The 16,745-nt window shown below is 36.7% G+C and overlaps 1 protein-coding gene and 1 pseudogene across 1 annotated transcript; one reads left to right on the forward strand and one right to left on the reverse strand.

Annotated features, from left to right (window-relative positions):
• The window catches only part of LOC131737021 (thiamin pyrophosphokinase 1-like), a 46,331-nt pseudogene extending 40,573 nt beyond the window's left edge, over window positions 1-5,758 (forward strand).
• LOC117399751 (protein transport protein Sec61 subunit gamma) lies at window positions 5,137-9,395 on the reverse strand. Its single transcript, XM_033999119.3, has 4 exons — window positions 9,238-9,395; window positions 6,780-6,878; window positions 5,961-6,063; window positions 5,137-5,308 (listed from the first exon to the last, which is right to left on the reverse strand). The coding sequence occupies exons 2-4, from the start codon at window positions 6,871-6,873 to the stop codon at window positions 5,299-5,301; spliced, it is 207 nt and encodes a 68-aa protein (XP_033855010.1). The 5' UTR covers window positions 6,874-6,878; window positions 9,238-9,395; the 3' UTR covers window positions 5,137-5,298.
• Window positions 9,396-16,745: the final 7,350 nt, after the last annotated feature.

Below are 16,745 nucleotides of genomic sequence, written 5' to 3' on the forward strand. Positions count from 1 at the left end.
CGCATCAGCGACCCCTGTGGCCGATAGGGCGCCTGTGGCTCTACAGCAGAGCCGCCAGTTCTGTATTGTCGTCCGGCACTATAGGTCTGGTGGCTCTGCAGTGCGAAAAATGACGGCTTGGCAGGAGCACGTTTCGGAGGACGCGTGTTCCAGCCTCCGTTTCCCGAGTCGGCGCGGGGGTTGTGAGCGGTGAGCCGGGGATACAGATAATAATTGGGCATGCTAAATCGGGGTAAAATAATTGGCGACGACTACATTTATAAAGTAAAATTAAATAAAAATAAACAGATTTTTTTTGTGATGCTGGGATGTCTGACAGTTTTATTTCACAGTTTTATTTTGATACAGAACAGCAGGGGGGTTTAAAATCATTACTGATGTGTGAGTGTGTGTCTGTGCTTAAGGAAGTACTTCAAATGTTTGTACTTAAGCTGGAAGTGAATTTAAACATACTAATATTTGGTGACGAATGGTCAAGGGACATTAGGCCATATCACAAAACAACCACACAATTTGGCTCAATTTAAATTCTCTTCTTGATAGTGGCCCAGGATTGACTGTAGCCACATTACCTTTTGTTTACCAATGTAAGGTAAAACAAATTGTGTAATATATTTTTCAGTGTAATTCAGTTTGTCAAAATCCTAGATATGGCTGTATTTTAAAACAGGGTTCAATGTCAGCCAGTTCACAGCCTGGCTCCATTCATATCAGAAGTGTTAGTTTACTGCCAGCAGACATTCCACATACAGCAGTAGAGTTCAATAGCATCCTTGCAAGCTTTGGTTTTATTTAGCAGTGCTTTCAAATACACACAAAGCCGGACGTGCAGTGTTTGTAGCTGTCCAAGCTCGGTTTTAAAACACAGCACTACCAACCAAAATCCAAACCCAAAATTTGTGTGCTGCATTATTACAATTGTAAACATGATTGTTTGGTAATCTAAATTAGTATTTACAGTAAAGTAAATAAATAAATAAATAAATGAAATAATAATAATAATAATAATAATAATAATAATAATAATGTATCAAAGGAGAACAATACATGTCATTTGTGTGTATCGTCAATGCCAGCTGCAGTGTGTCCAGTAGAGGGCACTGCACAGTATTAAAATACTCTTTTCCAAGCCATTCCGCATCATATTGGTAGCTTGATATAAAGCAGTCTTTTTTCAGTAATTGTTGGGCAAGGTGCTGTTGTGAAAGCATCCTAGGGCTACAATCTAAATCTGTAAGCACATTTGGCAATAGGTCAAAACACCATTGTGATTTTCAGATATGTTGTGGATGCAGGTCAGATGGTAAACATGGATTGCTTACCCAACTTGCACTTCATAATACAGCCTCACAGTGGTGTCCATTGTAATGCAAGAAACTGTTAAATTGTTAAACCTGCCTTTTTAGCACATATGAAAATGTATGAATTAAAAACTCTGTATCTCTAAAAACAATAGGAAATTATCATAGAATGATGGATTAATGAGCTTGTCCTGATAATTGTGTTGCACTCTGACACTGACAGTGGAGCCAGCTCTGTTTTTGTGTGGAATGACCCTTTGAAACTAGTATGTCAGTAACATACACCCCCCGCCACGGCTGTAAATTCAGAATAAGAGCCGTCAGTATGATAAACAAAATCGATGACCATGAAATATATTAACAGTATGTACAGTGTAATATAGAATAATGGCAAGACGGGTAGTAATTTGGGTTTAGTCAGATGAAACGATTTTGGCGACTTTTGGTCAGTTTCACAGACCCTGATTAGCACTAATACTGGACTACCTAATCTTATTTTAGGTAAGGTAGTCCATCATTAGTGTTAATCAGCATCTGTGAAACCAGCCACTAAAATTCTGTGTATATCATGCAATGTCTTTTTTCATCATTTCAAACTTCGTGGGGCCCCTTTCATAAGAGGTGTGCCTCACTTCCTTCTGTCACCCAGCTTCTTGACAGAAACATAAAAACCATCGTGGTGACTGCAGCGGGGACACTACTAAATGGAAGCAAGTTTCTATTTTTAAAAACAGGATTATCTGCCTTAAATTCACCTCAGGTATGGTTTCCAATAAGGCCTAACAAAACATGTAAGCTTAGTCATTCCAGAAAATGACTAAGCACATTTAAAAAAAAAAAAAAATGTGGTGCTTTACAGTCACTACTGCATTGCCTGGGGTTGGCTGGCTGACTGCCCAGCATTTACAACACATCAGAGGATGATCAGCTGCTCACCAAAGGTAATTAGGTCTTAATGTGTAAGCTCCCTCAACCCAAAATAAATAAAGTTTGCAAGAACTCTTGTACCTTTCAGTAGATATGACTCCTATTTTAAAGCTCCCATTTAAGCATTGAGCATCTCGTAATTGCAGACAGATGTTAACTGTGATCCACAAGTATGGCAGAGTTCATATCAATCCCACCTCCAAAAAAGGTTTCTGTTATGGTGAGTTCAGAAATGGTAGAGCATATAATGTGGAGCATTCAGCCACCATTGTGAAAAGAATGGAATTTACTTTTCTGTAGTACCTCCCTTCCGCACAGGATCTGTGACCTTTACAAATTTACATTTGAATGAACTATTAGCCACTTTAAGATTGGAACTGCAAATCTACCCAGCAGTGATAATCTTATAATCTCAGAAATCTAGACAAACAGAGCAGAAACTAAAATAATCTTTCTTTATTTAGTTGTCATTTGTTGTACTTTTAAATGCATCGCATTGTAACCAGCTGTCTTCAACAGAAAGGTCTAAGTGAAGCAATACAGAGACTCATTTGAAAAAACTTTGTCAAAACATATTAAGATGGGGTTTCTTTTATTGAGATAGGGGGAGTGGCTCAAAAGAAAAACATGGTGCAATTATCTTGAAGTAATAAATGTTTTATAGATTTTTAGCCCTGTTAATTGATGTGGAATTAATTACCCAGATTCATTCCAAGTTCCTTTGTAATAAATGATGTTGATCACATGTATCCGGCCTGCATTCATGCATGAATTAACACATCTCACAATCCGCTGGTGGGAGAGTAAGTGGGTAAATAAGAGGTGTTTTACATAATCTTTTTTTTAAATTTTATTTTCAAGCTGGCTAAATAAAGATTCTCTCCCCAAAGTCCAGCTGATTCCCCTTCACTAAGATGAGGTGTCTGAAGTGTTTTTTACATATAAATTGCCGCTGTCTGAGGAGTTTTGAAGTATGCAGAGGTTCTGTGCTACTAAAATCTGGAAAGAAAAAACGAGTTCTGCACAACAACGCTTGTGTCCCAATACTTGTTGGAGTGTAGTGTATATCTGTACTGACAATCAAAAGTTGCACATAAAGTCTAAGATATAATTTGGCTATGCAATATTTTGATTAGAATAATCACTAGAATACATGTAATTGTCCCAATAGCTAAATAGAAGGACAGTATAGGTTTGATTGAATGTATTGTGTTCAATATTGAAGTTAGGATTTCGGTTTAGTTCTTATTGTAGTACAAAAAACTGAAAAGAATGTCTAGTGTATGCCTATGGGTGGGCAATGAGTTTTTTTCTTTAATGCATATGTGGTGCCATTTTGAAATGTGAGCGAGAAGTTTACTCACTTTAATGGCCTCAAACTCCATGAATTCAAGATATCACAGGCATAGCAACTAATGTATTGAAAATGAATGTGCAAACAATATTTTGTGTAACAAAATAGTGCAGTTTTATGAATGTGGCCATGTACAGTTGAGTCCCATTATTATACCACCATAAAATGTTCTTAAATGAAATGGTCTGAATGGAAGAAGAACTTTCAGTTGCATTTTTCTTCAAAGGAGATCTTGGTCAACAGGCAGAGGTTTTTCCCATATCCTGTTTAAGTAAGGATTCCTATGTAAATGCAATAGAGAGTTAACTAATTTGATGCGCCTGAATTTAGCAATTCCCATGAATTCATTAGGCATCAGGTCATGTCCCTCTCAACACTGACCACCAGAGGTCAGTGTTTGGTAAAATAATCCACCGCTTTTTTGTACAGTGGATATATTGCATGCCAGTGGCTCAATACTCAAGAACATACATTATAATATATATATATATATATATATATATATATTATATACACACACACACTTTATTTTTTTTAAATGGTCCTAAAGATGGGTACCGAGCACAATACACATTGAATTACAATTAGAATGCTTATAAAAATATTCCCATCAAGCTGCCAATGTCATAAAAATCATGCTGTTAAATAGTTGTACCCTACCCCCTAATGACATTTTGGTATTTGAAATTGTAATTTAATTGGTTTGGTAACCCCCTCAAAATGTACATATTTGTACGAGGCAAAGTGGAGTCCGTTAAAGTGGTAAAAGTTATAGGAAGCACTGTTGGCTTGAATTTGATTATCCTTTATGTTTTCAGGTGATCAACTGCTACAATTTGGAAAACTGGTCAGTACCTTGAATGCATATAAATCACACAACCCTGACAGAAAGCTTGTGACGATACAAACAGACCAGCCCTTGGTATAGAGTATGGGGATCATGGAAACAGAACAAATGGACCAGGGGATGCAGTCAAATTAGGCCATAAAATAAAATAAGTTGGTTATTTTACCACACCACAAATATGTGCATGTACTCTAGAATGTAGAATTAAAGTGCATGTAAAAGGGAGTCCTATTTTTGTATGGTTTAAATACAAAAAAAAAAAAAAATCATCTAATGGAATGTGAAGACCACTCAAATTAGAGTTATCAAATGGATTCAACTCCCAATGCCCAACATAATTTTAATTAATGTCAAAGACTGTTGTATTTTGCGTTACATAACTCATATATTGCATCTGCTAGAACAGGGCTGTTTAATTGAGTTGCACATTTTCAGTCTGCATACTCCTGTTTAATCTGTCCATATATGAATTTTAAACTGATAAAATGCTCTATTTAATGAAGTGCCTTTCAGGATTCCAGTAACATTTTCTGGTTATGTAAAGATATTAAAAACAATAACTTCATATAAAAAAAAAATTCAAGATATCAAAGCTTTTCAAAACCACACCCCATTTTGTTCAGTTGGGTTACAGCAAACAAACTTGTTGTGCCTTAAGTTTCTACTTGTGACAAGTACTGGAAAAATAAAAGAAACAAATACACTGCTTCAGTTTATCCCCCACATTTATTAACACTATTAAACACAGCCAAATACAAATATACAATGAATGTAAAAATCAGTCTCTCAACCCCCCCCCCGCCATGCTTCACACCTCTCTTCAGTCCACATTTGTAGGTCAGGTCATAGTCTTTCAGCAGGCAAGATGTTTAACCACCACTACAAAAAATAAAAGATAAATAAATAAAACATTTCCATATGGATTTTTAAAATTCTAGCTTCATGGTATCTGATGCAAGAATAAACTTATCAACTTCTTAAAGCACTGTTTTTTTGTATTGAGCCGATGAAGGACTTGTAGACCGAAATGTCCTGATAATTGATTTGTAATCAATTATTCTACATTTAAGTACCTGAAATATGCTTTTCTTTTTTCTTATTGATCATTTTGGTACACAGTTTTCCTTTAGCAGTTTTCCTCTCTCTCTCAAGGGAAGACTCTTAATCTAGCAAAACTCTGGAAATCTGTACAAGTAGTAATGATTGATCAATTTTTTTCTATTAATATTGCAATTGACAATATAGAAGGCTAAATCCTGTTTTTGTATCAATTTTTATAAGCTTTGTACACTGATTACTGAATATTAAATGTAGATCTAAAAAATGCAACTTGGATTTGCCATCATTCTTCCCCACCTAGAAGTCAAGACTGTGTATTATACAGTAAGAGCAGCATTATTTTGTTCTTTGCATTTGTTTATAGGACTTTAGCAGCAAGGAAAAACTAGCATGGTTGTCTAGACAGCTACAAGTACAAAGCAGCCTGCATAAAACAGGTAGTGTTAAAATAGCAGCTATATGGAGCACTTACACAATGATGTTGTTGATGGGGATGTGGATAAGTTTCACGAAAAAGCCAATGAATCCCATAATTGCAAAACCAATTGCCGTTGCCATGGCAATCTTCTGGAATTCTGAAAATGTTAAAATGAAACATTTATATAAAAACAAGGCTCACTAGCCATAGCCTCATTTTCTAGTTAAAATACAGCTCCATACTTGACCAGTAAAATATAAAATGCATTAAACCACATTCCCCAAATCCACATGTATTTCTCTCTTCAGTTTGAAGCATTTCATATTGTACAAAGGGAGTCACACTCAGAGTACAAATGTCTACAGCTTTATTTCCACCCCCCCATTTTTCGATGTTCAAAACACTTACTTTTTTGAACTTGAATAGTTATGAAAAGGTGCGTAGCTTAGTAACCATCTTAGTAACCAATAATTTAGAATTCTGGAGTCCATTTTCTCCTGCTTCAAGAGACTGATCAAAATTGGTGACAATAAGCAGTCAAACAGAGGTTCCCCCAATAACCTTTTGACAAAATAATCATTACAACACATGAGCTGATACAACAGATATGCCGGTTTTACTTTGGAACTCAATATTCACCTGGTAGTGGATTGGATTATACTGGTGATTTAATAAAACGTATTTTCAAATCACACAAAAAAAAAAACTAAGAAACATGTGTTCCGCTGGTACTGTACTTGCTACACACATGTGTTATTTTAGATCCTGCAGTGGTGACAAATATTTGCAAACAGAAACAAAACTCACTGACCCTTTAACACAGCATCACTTTTACAAGATGACACCCAAAAAGTCCACATATTTATGCATTACCTTTTCGGTCTGGCTTTGTACACCTTTTGACAAGTCTAATGGAGTCCTTCACAAACTGACGACTGGGTTCAACGAACTGCATAACCTGGTCCATGGTGACTGCGAGTTTGTCAAGTGGGGGGGGGGGGAAAAAAGGCAAGACGTTAAGTTTGTGTTTCTAAAAATCAACAGATCCTCCACCTTATAAAATAATAAAAAAAAAAAACATTGTTTCCCGACATAATACATAAATACGTGATTATGTATTCAATCCAACTCCGTAATGTTTATGTGTCCAGTTTAAAACAAACCGCACACACTCATGTATGTGCATTGATTTTAAAAGTGTAAGTATGTGTGCTAAAACATTAAATGTGTTCTCTGCACACATTACATAATGTACGAATATAAAGCTGTAATAAGCTTATACAGTACGGTAGTAGGCTACAAATCAAATTAATAGTACACTCTTATTTCTGTCTAAGCTACCAGTAATAAATCAAATACAACAATGTGTACAATGTATCAGCACGATGTAAGACCGTAGATAATAAAATAGGTCTTAAAATATTTTTGCATATTTTCTTTTTAGTCTATTTCGTCTACAATTAGCCCAAAATAGATCAGTGCCGCATTACGTGACATGAAATATACCCTACTGCAAACACTATAGATATAAAAACATTTTACAGCTTACAGACCCTTTGTAAAGCACATCTGTTGAGTTTACATACCCCTTATGAACCCTGGTCTTAATTTTAGCGGTTTGTGGGCTGCTTATATCTGTCTTTCGTTTATTTTCTTCTATTTTGTGTCACTGTAACAACCGTCACTTAAACTATTGCAAAATACTGAAGGCGCTGTGATTAACGCAAATAAACTCCAGGGGCTGGTTGCACAAAACACCCGAAGCATTACATTTAAAAATAACACATACGGATATATTTCCCCTTAACTGGGGTACTGACTTCAACGTGTTGTGTTCCTGAGCTACCGAGTGAGGGATGGATGTATGTATGTATGTATGTATGTATGTATGTATGTGACACAGCATCTCCTGGAATCCACTAATTTGATCAAAACCTCGTCACAGACAAAGTGGGCTGTAACGTTGTGGCAATGAAACGTAACAGCGTAAAATTGTTAGCTAGGTTTTTACATTTTTTGTAAAATATTATATCCTTAATTATAAAACTTTCTGCAATGGTACAGAAATAGGCTACATTTTTTTTTAATGGACCTATTCTGTAATGGAAAAGGTATCCCGATGTTAAAAGGGGTGTTAGTGTTGTATTGTTATTTAATTTATAACATACATAGTACATGCTCTATTTTTTGACTGGAATGTAAGAGCACGAAGGAGAAACAGTGTGTCAATATATAGATATTGTTTGAGATGTTTCTGTATTGGGCCACAGCTGTGGACGGCACAAAGAGACGTAACACCAGGAGTAAAGTGTTTAGAGAGAACGAAAAAGAACCGAGAGAAGCATGCTAGCAAACCTGTAAGTGAAGCCAACTGCTTAATAAACATGTTTTGTTGAAGTTGTATCGAGTTGCCCAAGTCATTATTAAAAGTAAGCGGCAATGCAACACATAGAAGGAAGTTGATGTTATTAGTTTGGTTGCAGGTTTGTGTCTGTTCCCGATACATTAATACGCGATCATCATCATCATCAGGTTCCGGGCTATCCCAGGACGACCGTCTCAGAGTGTTTACGTGGCATGTTAAACGGATGCGCGAGACGCTCCTATAATTGGTTACCTCGTTGAATTTTGCTAGGAACACCCTTTCTAAAGACCATTCTGTTACCATTATATTTAAAAACAACAAAAAAAAACGTATACTGCTATGCAAGAAAAAAACCGTTTCTGTGTACACGTACCTTGCACAGTAGTACACAAAAAAACACCACACAAAACAAAAAAACTTAATTTTCAACAGTTTAAGTTTACACAAAACAAGTGAGATCAAGAAAAAAAAAAAGAGAGGAAATCAGAAGGGAGTTAGACATAGGGCCTCACCACAGTACAGTACAAATCTATTAGACATGCCAAATACTATACAACAACGCTCAGTAAAAGAAACATGTTATCGTCGTACCAGTAATATATATATATATATATATATATATATATATATATATATATATATATATATACACACACACACACACACACACACACACACACATACATACATACATACATACATACATACATATATATATATATATATATATATATATATATATATATATATATATATATATATATAAATTGCCCTCCACTTCGCTTGTCTTTTTGCGGCCTTACTCCGTGTGTGATTTCTTATTAACATTTCCAGTCAGCTGAGATCTGCCTTTTCAGGAAAAAAACAGCTCTCGCAATAGAAGTCGCAAAAAAAAACATTGCAAGTCTACTACAATACACAACGCTATAATACAGTTTTAGTTTTCAATAAAACATGTTTTCTTACCTGCCTTAACACTCCCTGCACTGCTGCTGTCTTGCGAGTTTTCTCTTGACTAGAACGTCCACGTCGCTTTTCTGAACCCTTAATACGACAAAGCTGACGTCGCTTTAGGAACTGTAGGTTCTGCGCAAGCGCCGAGAGGAAACCCCAAGATTTTGACCTGGAACTGGAATTCACATTTTCCTGGGGTTTCCTAGCAATTAAATTTGGGAGACATTGATTGGTTGATTTTTCATGACTGGTCATTGTAATCTGATCCTGCATAGATACAAATTAGCACGTAACAAACAAACCTAGATTGTTACGAAGTTGATTGTGTGCAACAAGTTTCTCATTATATGAACTGTCGTGTTTTTATTTTATTTATGTATTATTATAAATTAACATGCTTCGGGACTAAGACTTACCATGTTATGACACGTGACTAAAATCTGAATTATACAAATGGGGTGCGTTCACGACACTTTTTTGCCGGCTTGATTGCAGACGGGAGTCTGCAAAAGTTTTGAGCAGATCCAAAATGCAGATGGTGTTGAGAGAAATTCTAATCGCAGAAGAAGTGGATGCAATCGAAGTTCCCTTTGTGCTCCACCAGCTTCATAATTTACAGCATGATCAGAAAAGATACAGTAGAAACAGTCCCTGCTTCGGGTCGGTCAATAGTACTGGAGTTTTTTCTCTTTGTTTTTTAATGTGGTGGTGGGAACGCAAAGGTCTTGTGCAGGGCTACTTGTTTTTAAACATTATATATATATATATATATATATATATATATATATATATATATATATATATATATATATATATATTTAAAAAAGTTCCCCCCTTCCTCCCGCCCCCTCGGTGGACCTGGGTGCGACGCTCCGCCAGGAACAGGGGTGCAGAATTTACATTCATTAACGCAGGGGTTCACCAACTTGTTTACCTGAGGCCCACCTGTTCAGCTGCATTAGGCACTGCGGCCCACTAGCACTCCTTGGGGAAAATGTCAAATTAAAAACACTGTATATGTTTAAACCTGTAACATTATAAATAAACCTAATCTAAACAGTCCTTTATTCATTACAATAAATATTGTGAATTCACATAGACTATGCACTGAGTGAAAATACAATTCTCAAACACTTTAATTTCAGTAAATAAAATAAATTGCAAAAACTAAACAGACATTTTTTTTTTTTATCAAACCTTTAAATTAGGTACCTTTGTATAATTGAATATTTTAGAAATGCAGTTATTTTTGTTGGTCATCAAACACGAAAGAAGTGCATGTCTCTTATTATTCCCGTTTATACATGCCTGAACAGGAATCACTTTTGCGTAGAACCAGTACAACGTGCACAAAACATAACTCTTAAATCCTAATTTCTCAACACTGTGTAACTAAAACGTCCAGCCTTTACCTCTCACGCTGAAATGTCATGCACAAAAGAGACGAATGCACAAAATAGAGGAAAACAAGAGCCTTGCATAAGTGATTTTTTTCGCCACTACTCTGTACAACCAAATACATCTTGCAGAAACACATTGTTGGCTTGCTACATCCCCCCTCCCCCATAAATAAATAAATAAATAAATAAATAAATAAATAAATCGCCGAGCGCAGCTGCACCACTTAACCAAAAGAAAACTTAAGAAAATAAATCCATCTGCAGCGAAATTTGAATCAGTAAAATGTATTTATTTATTTATTTTTTATTATTATTTTCCAACAAAACATATTCTAGCGTTAGACAACTGTGAATGAGCAGAAAAATAGCAGATATCCAAAATATTTAATGTAACAAGATTTATCAGTTTGATTAATAACTTGATTTAGTTAATATTTAAACATATGTCAAAGTACTCAATATTTTAAATGTTAATAGCTAATTAGTCACAAAAACGTATTCATCATAGGCATCAATTGAATTTTTAAATGAATGTTATCAAGTACAAAAGTTAGTATGAAAACATTTCTACAAAAGAAAAAAAAAGCATTCCATCATGTCAAAACTGAGCCCACGGTACAAATGCATTCAAACTCCTGTAGCTGCCTTTTTTGTTCTTTATACTTTGCAAAACGTATTCTTTGGTTGTGGATTTGACATATTGTAATTTTAATAATACTGAACACACTTTTTACATCTGCCAGCAGAGCGATCACATGACCTTAACGCTGCCCTATTGTCCTGCCTACACATAGGCAATCTGTTAGCGCTGATTTGTGAATTTCTGCTTTGATTGACAGTCCGCCAATACTCCCTTGCTACACTTTATTATAGAAAATAAATACATGTTATTGCTCCCGCGGCCCCCCGGGGACAATGTCGCGGCCCACAGTTTGGGAACCCCTGCATTAACTCATGTTTCTTGCAGTAACAGATTTACCGCGCCCATATTTCGGCCCGGTTTTCGCCTTTTTGATAGTGGTGCTTTTTCAGATTGCCCAAATGCGCTGTATAATAAAATGTTTATGAAGCTGTAGGTTTTTCCATATACCCACGGTGTCATCGTTTATTTGTGTATGTCCATTGTTTTGTTGAAGTTTCGGTTATTGGCACATTCATTCAAGTTTTCATTTACTGAGTTTAAAAAAAAAGCTACTTTATTTTTTAATAATTTTTACCTTATAAATTATTATTATTATTATTTATTTATTTCTTAGCAGACGCCGTTATCCAGGGCAATTTACAATCGCAAGCAAATACAAATACATTCAAGTGTTACAATACAAGTAATACAATAAGAGCAAGAAATACAATAATTTTTGTTCAAGTGTGACAAACCACAATTCAATAATACAGCAGATAATAGTGATAGTTACATCAGGATATGATTAAATAGTGATAGTTACATCAGGATATGATTAAGTACAAAATACTACAGGTTAAACACTTGGCAGATTACAATATTCTGAAGTACAGGATTAAATGCAGTAAAATAGGGGGCAGATAAGAGCAAAATAAAGCACATTTAAATGAAGGGTGATAGTGTCCCAGGATACAACAGAGGAGTTCTACAGGTGCTGTTTGAAGAGGTGAGTCTTAAGGAGGCGCCGGAATGTGGTCAGGGACTGGGCAGTCCTGACATCTGTAGGAAGGTCATTCCACCACTGCGGAGCAAGGGTGGAGAAGGAGCGGGCTCGGGAGGCAGGGGAGCGTAGCGGAGGTAGAGCCAGTCTTCTAGTGCAGGCGGAGCGGAGAGGTCGAGTGGGGGTGTAGGGAGAGATGAGGGTCTGGAGGTAGCTGGGTGCAGTCTGGTCAAGGCATCTGTAGGCTAGTACAAGTCTTGAACTGGATGCGAGCGGTGATCGGGAGCCAGTGGAGCGAGCGGAGTAGTGGAGTAGCGTGGGTGAAGCGAGGCAGAGAGAACACCAGGTGGGCAGCAGAGTTCTGGATGAGCTGGAGCGGACGGGTGGCGGACGCAGGGAGGCCAGCCAGGAGGAAGTTGCAGTAGTCTAGGCGGGAGAGTACCAGGGCCTGGACCAGGAGCTGGGTAGCATAGTTGGTGAGGAAGGGTTAAATACTTGAACAAACTAGCCAGTTTTAAAGCTAGTCTGATTTTTTGTCCTTTGTTCTCATTTATTAAATGCAAAGTCACTGCAATGAAAAAGTGCAATGCCACTGTGCTTGCAGTAACTTGCATATCTCTACCACGTGTTCATTTTCATTACAATGACAAACATTTTTTGGTTGAGTACCGCTGTCTCCTGCTTTCCTCGTGCTTTCCTCGTGCTTATAATTGTATCTCACCTTATTACCTCTTAGGGAAGACTTGTGCAAGAGTGATGTGTTGATTCATAATCAAAATCATTTCAATCCAATTTTAGGTGCATTAAAAATGACACTAGCCAATTATATTCCCTGTAGGAGACACCTGACATTCAAGCTATATGGCCCTGGTTTCAAGACCCAACATGCTTTTGGAAAACCAGAATAATTAAAATAATGCCACAGACAACAAGTCAGACACATAAAACCACCCAGTATCGACCTTAAAGAAAAAAATAAACACTTCTCTGCAATCTATTAATAAAAAAGACACATTTTTTTTCGTAAAACAAGAAGCAACTTAAAAGTGCTGTGTTATTTTTTACAAACATTTTTTACTAAGGTTGTTACCTATAGCCTAAATGAAATATCTGTTGTTTTATGAAAAATGTTATCAGTATAACAAAGACAATATTCAAAAGAGTTTAATTTGTATGGTTGGATCAGTGGCATATTTGTCTAACAGAGCTAGATAGCGGCAAGCACATTTCAATCATGGAGGAAACAGGTAGTTGCAGGTATTTAGGGCAAGTAAACACACAGGTCTGTCAGGAAAGTTTGTTTTCAATGGGTCAATATGGACAAATCTAACAGAGTCGAGCCAATCATTTTTATTTTGGTTCACTATTCCCTTTCCCTGATGAGATAGTATTGACATATTCTGCAGTACTTTGCCTCAGAGCTTTAAAGTATGTCTCTATATTGGTAACACACTATTTACATAGGTTCATCAAGGGAAAAAGTGGGGCATGAACAGCATTTAGGATTGTCCAGATGTAGACATGTTCTCACTTACACATCATACAAAGATGTTTGTGACAATAAGAAGCTTATAGAACGGTTCACAAGAGGGCGGGAAATGAATGATGACCCATTACCCCTAGAACCCTTGCTGCTTCCCCTTAGAAAAGAGCTATTGCCACACTTAATGTAAAGGACACTACTTTTAAATTTACATAGCAGAAAAAAGGAGCAGTCTACAGCTTTTACAATAATATTGTTATCTCTGAGCCCAAATTAAACATTTTTAAAATTAGATTTAATTGCAAACATTGTCCAGTATAAATGAACCCTTTCACTGAAACATTGTTTTACCTTCAATGATACAGACCACATGCTTTGCCAAGGGTCTGTATAGTGAAACATTGTTTTTAACATCTTTTATAAACCATTCGATCTGATACATAAACCTTTCAAGGCCATATTAATCATTCAGACCACATTCTTTGTTTTTGTTCACAAAAACTCCCATTTCTAGTTCTGTCATATATATGTCCTATATAGATATTTTATGGTTTGTTTAAAATGCTAGCTTCAAATACATTTTCAATATTACAGTTTTTTTTAATCGCTTTGGTACTGTTTTCACAAGTATGTGGTACATTTTCACAACTCTTAGTACAAAACTCCAAACTGGTCACACTTGTAACACTTGTCTTTCATTCAAAACCTGTCATTGTGCATTCATTTGGATTGTAAACATCTCTCACCACACAACCACTGATTCAAAATATAAGTTTATTGTGAAATGTAATGATAACATTGGTTTAATCAGCAAAACACCACATAATGATATCTTTTCAATTTAGTCGTTTTAACTACCAGTTAATCCAATAGCAAACAATGCAAGATACGTGTTTCAAATCACCCTTAGAAATGCTGAAAGTAATATGCTACAGTACTGTAAATTACAGTAGATTACGCAGTTTTCACATTAGGCAATACACTTACATTACCCAACAAAATTGACAGAAAATCTATAATTTCCATAACATCTATCCAATGTGTAATCAAAGGTGTGATCAGTCATTCATGCAAAAAAAAAACATTTTATTTTTCAGATATAATTGCAACATAGGTGTACTATCTAATCAAATGTAAGAAATTAAATGAATGAAAATAAAACATGCATTAATTTGCATCAAGCCTGTCTTGAGCATTTGGAGGCTGTGTGGTCCAGTGGTTAAAGAAAAGGGCTTGTAACCAGGAGGTCCCCGGTTCAAATCCCCACCTCAGCCACTGACTCATTGTGTGATCCTGAGCAAGTCATTTAACCTCTTTGTGCTCCGTCTTTCGGGTGAGATGCAATTGTAAGTGACTCTGCAGCTGATGCTTAGTTCACACACCCTAGTCTCTGTAAGTCGCCTTGGATAAAGGCGTCTGCTAAATAAACAAATAATTTGGCCATAAATTCTCATCCACATCACAGTGAATGTCCTCATTGTTCATGCACCGCGGGAAAAACCTTTTGGCATGGCAAATCCAAGCTTGACATTGGTCTGCATTGATGTCGTCGCATGCCTTATCCATGGCCAGAAGGAGGGTGGCACGCTCATGGGGATGGCGATCGTACACCTTCCACCTCCATGCTGAAAAAAAATCCTCAATAGGGCTGAGGAAAGGAGAGTATGGGGGCAGGTATAGAGTCACGAATCGGGGATGGGCCCGAAACTATGCCTGTACCACCTCTGCATGGTGGAAGCTGACACTGTCCCACACAATGACATAGGTGACCCCTTCACCTTGACAGACCTGCTCAATTTCATTGAGAAACACAATGAGGTGTGCAGCGTTGTAGGATCCAAGTAATGGCCTACGTCCTACCACATCTTCAGAGATAGCTGCGCACATGGAGATGTTTCCCCCACGTTGTCCAGGCACTTGGACGGTCGCCCGTTGGCCGATGAGATTCCGCCCACAGCGCCGGGTTTTGGCCAGGTTGAAGCCCGCTTCATCAACAATGATATACTTGTGATGGTTCACAGCAACATCAATGATGTTCAGTGGGCCATAGCAATTTAAAACTGAATGTCTTACCTGTCATTAATATAATATTATCACAAGTCATGCATTGCTTTGCTAAAGAGAGTGATTCAGTGATTCAGTTACAGTCAAGTCTGGAAATGTATTGTGTTGTGGCAGTACTAAGTAAATGTTCATTTAATAAAAAAGAAGTAAAAAAAAGCGGACTAGAGAAAACGCTAAGAGACTTGGAAGAATAGTCAGCAGTGTTGTGTGATTTGAGAAGTTTCTCCCTGGGCTGGAATTTGTGTTTATATGGCTGATCCCTTTATTGGAACTTGACAGAAGTAACTACTGTGACTCGATATGGCTGATCTGACTCGTATACTACGCTATGTCATTTACATTGGACCAACAGTACATTGTTCCATTACCCAATGTGCCATCGAAAAAGGAATTTACTATGCATGTCTGCATCATGGTAAAGGATAGAAGCAGATAGAGTCAACGGAGTTGAAAACTCACACTATCACAGGATTCCTCAAATCCAGGAAGCAAAAAAAAAACATGCTGAAAACTAACAAGTCAGCAAACAAGATGGTAGCCATATTAAGCAATTGAGAAAAATGATAAACAAAAACAATAATAAAACTTTTAAAGCAGAATGATTGCAAACAGCATAGAACACAGTAAGTGAGGAATAAAAAAAACAACAACAGAGAACACAGTATAAAATTGATTTTGATTATTGCAACTAGATATGAAAAAATGTGTAACATAGACAGTCTCCATTATACCTCCAAGACTGAATGCACTCAATGACCTGTGCTAAATACATCCTTATTACATGTCATTTCAATTGGACAAGCAGTTCCCTGGATATATGTAATATTTCAATGATGACATACATTATAGACAGATGGCAGTCTGGCAGCCTCCATATACCCCCAGATTATGACTCAATACTTTGCCTCTACCACATGTCAGCGGGGGACAATGATTCAACACAGTTCTACA

Source organism: Acipenser ruthenus, chromosome 4 (genome assembly GCF_902713425.1).
Source record: "Acipenser ruthenus chromosome 4, fAciRut3.2 maternal haplotype, whole genome shotgun sequence".
Lineage (NCBI taxonomy): Eukaryota > Metazoa > Chordata > Actinopteri > Acipenseriformes > Acipenseridae > Acipenser > Acipenser ruthenus.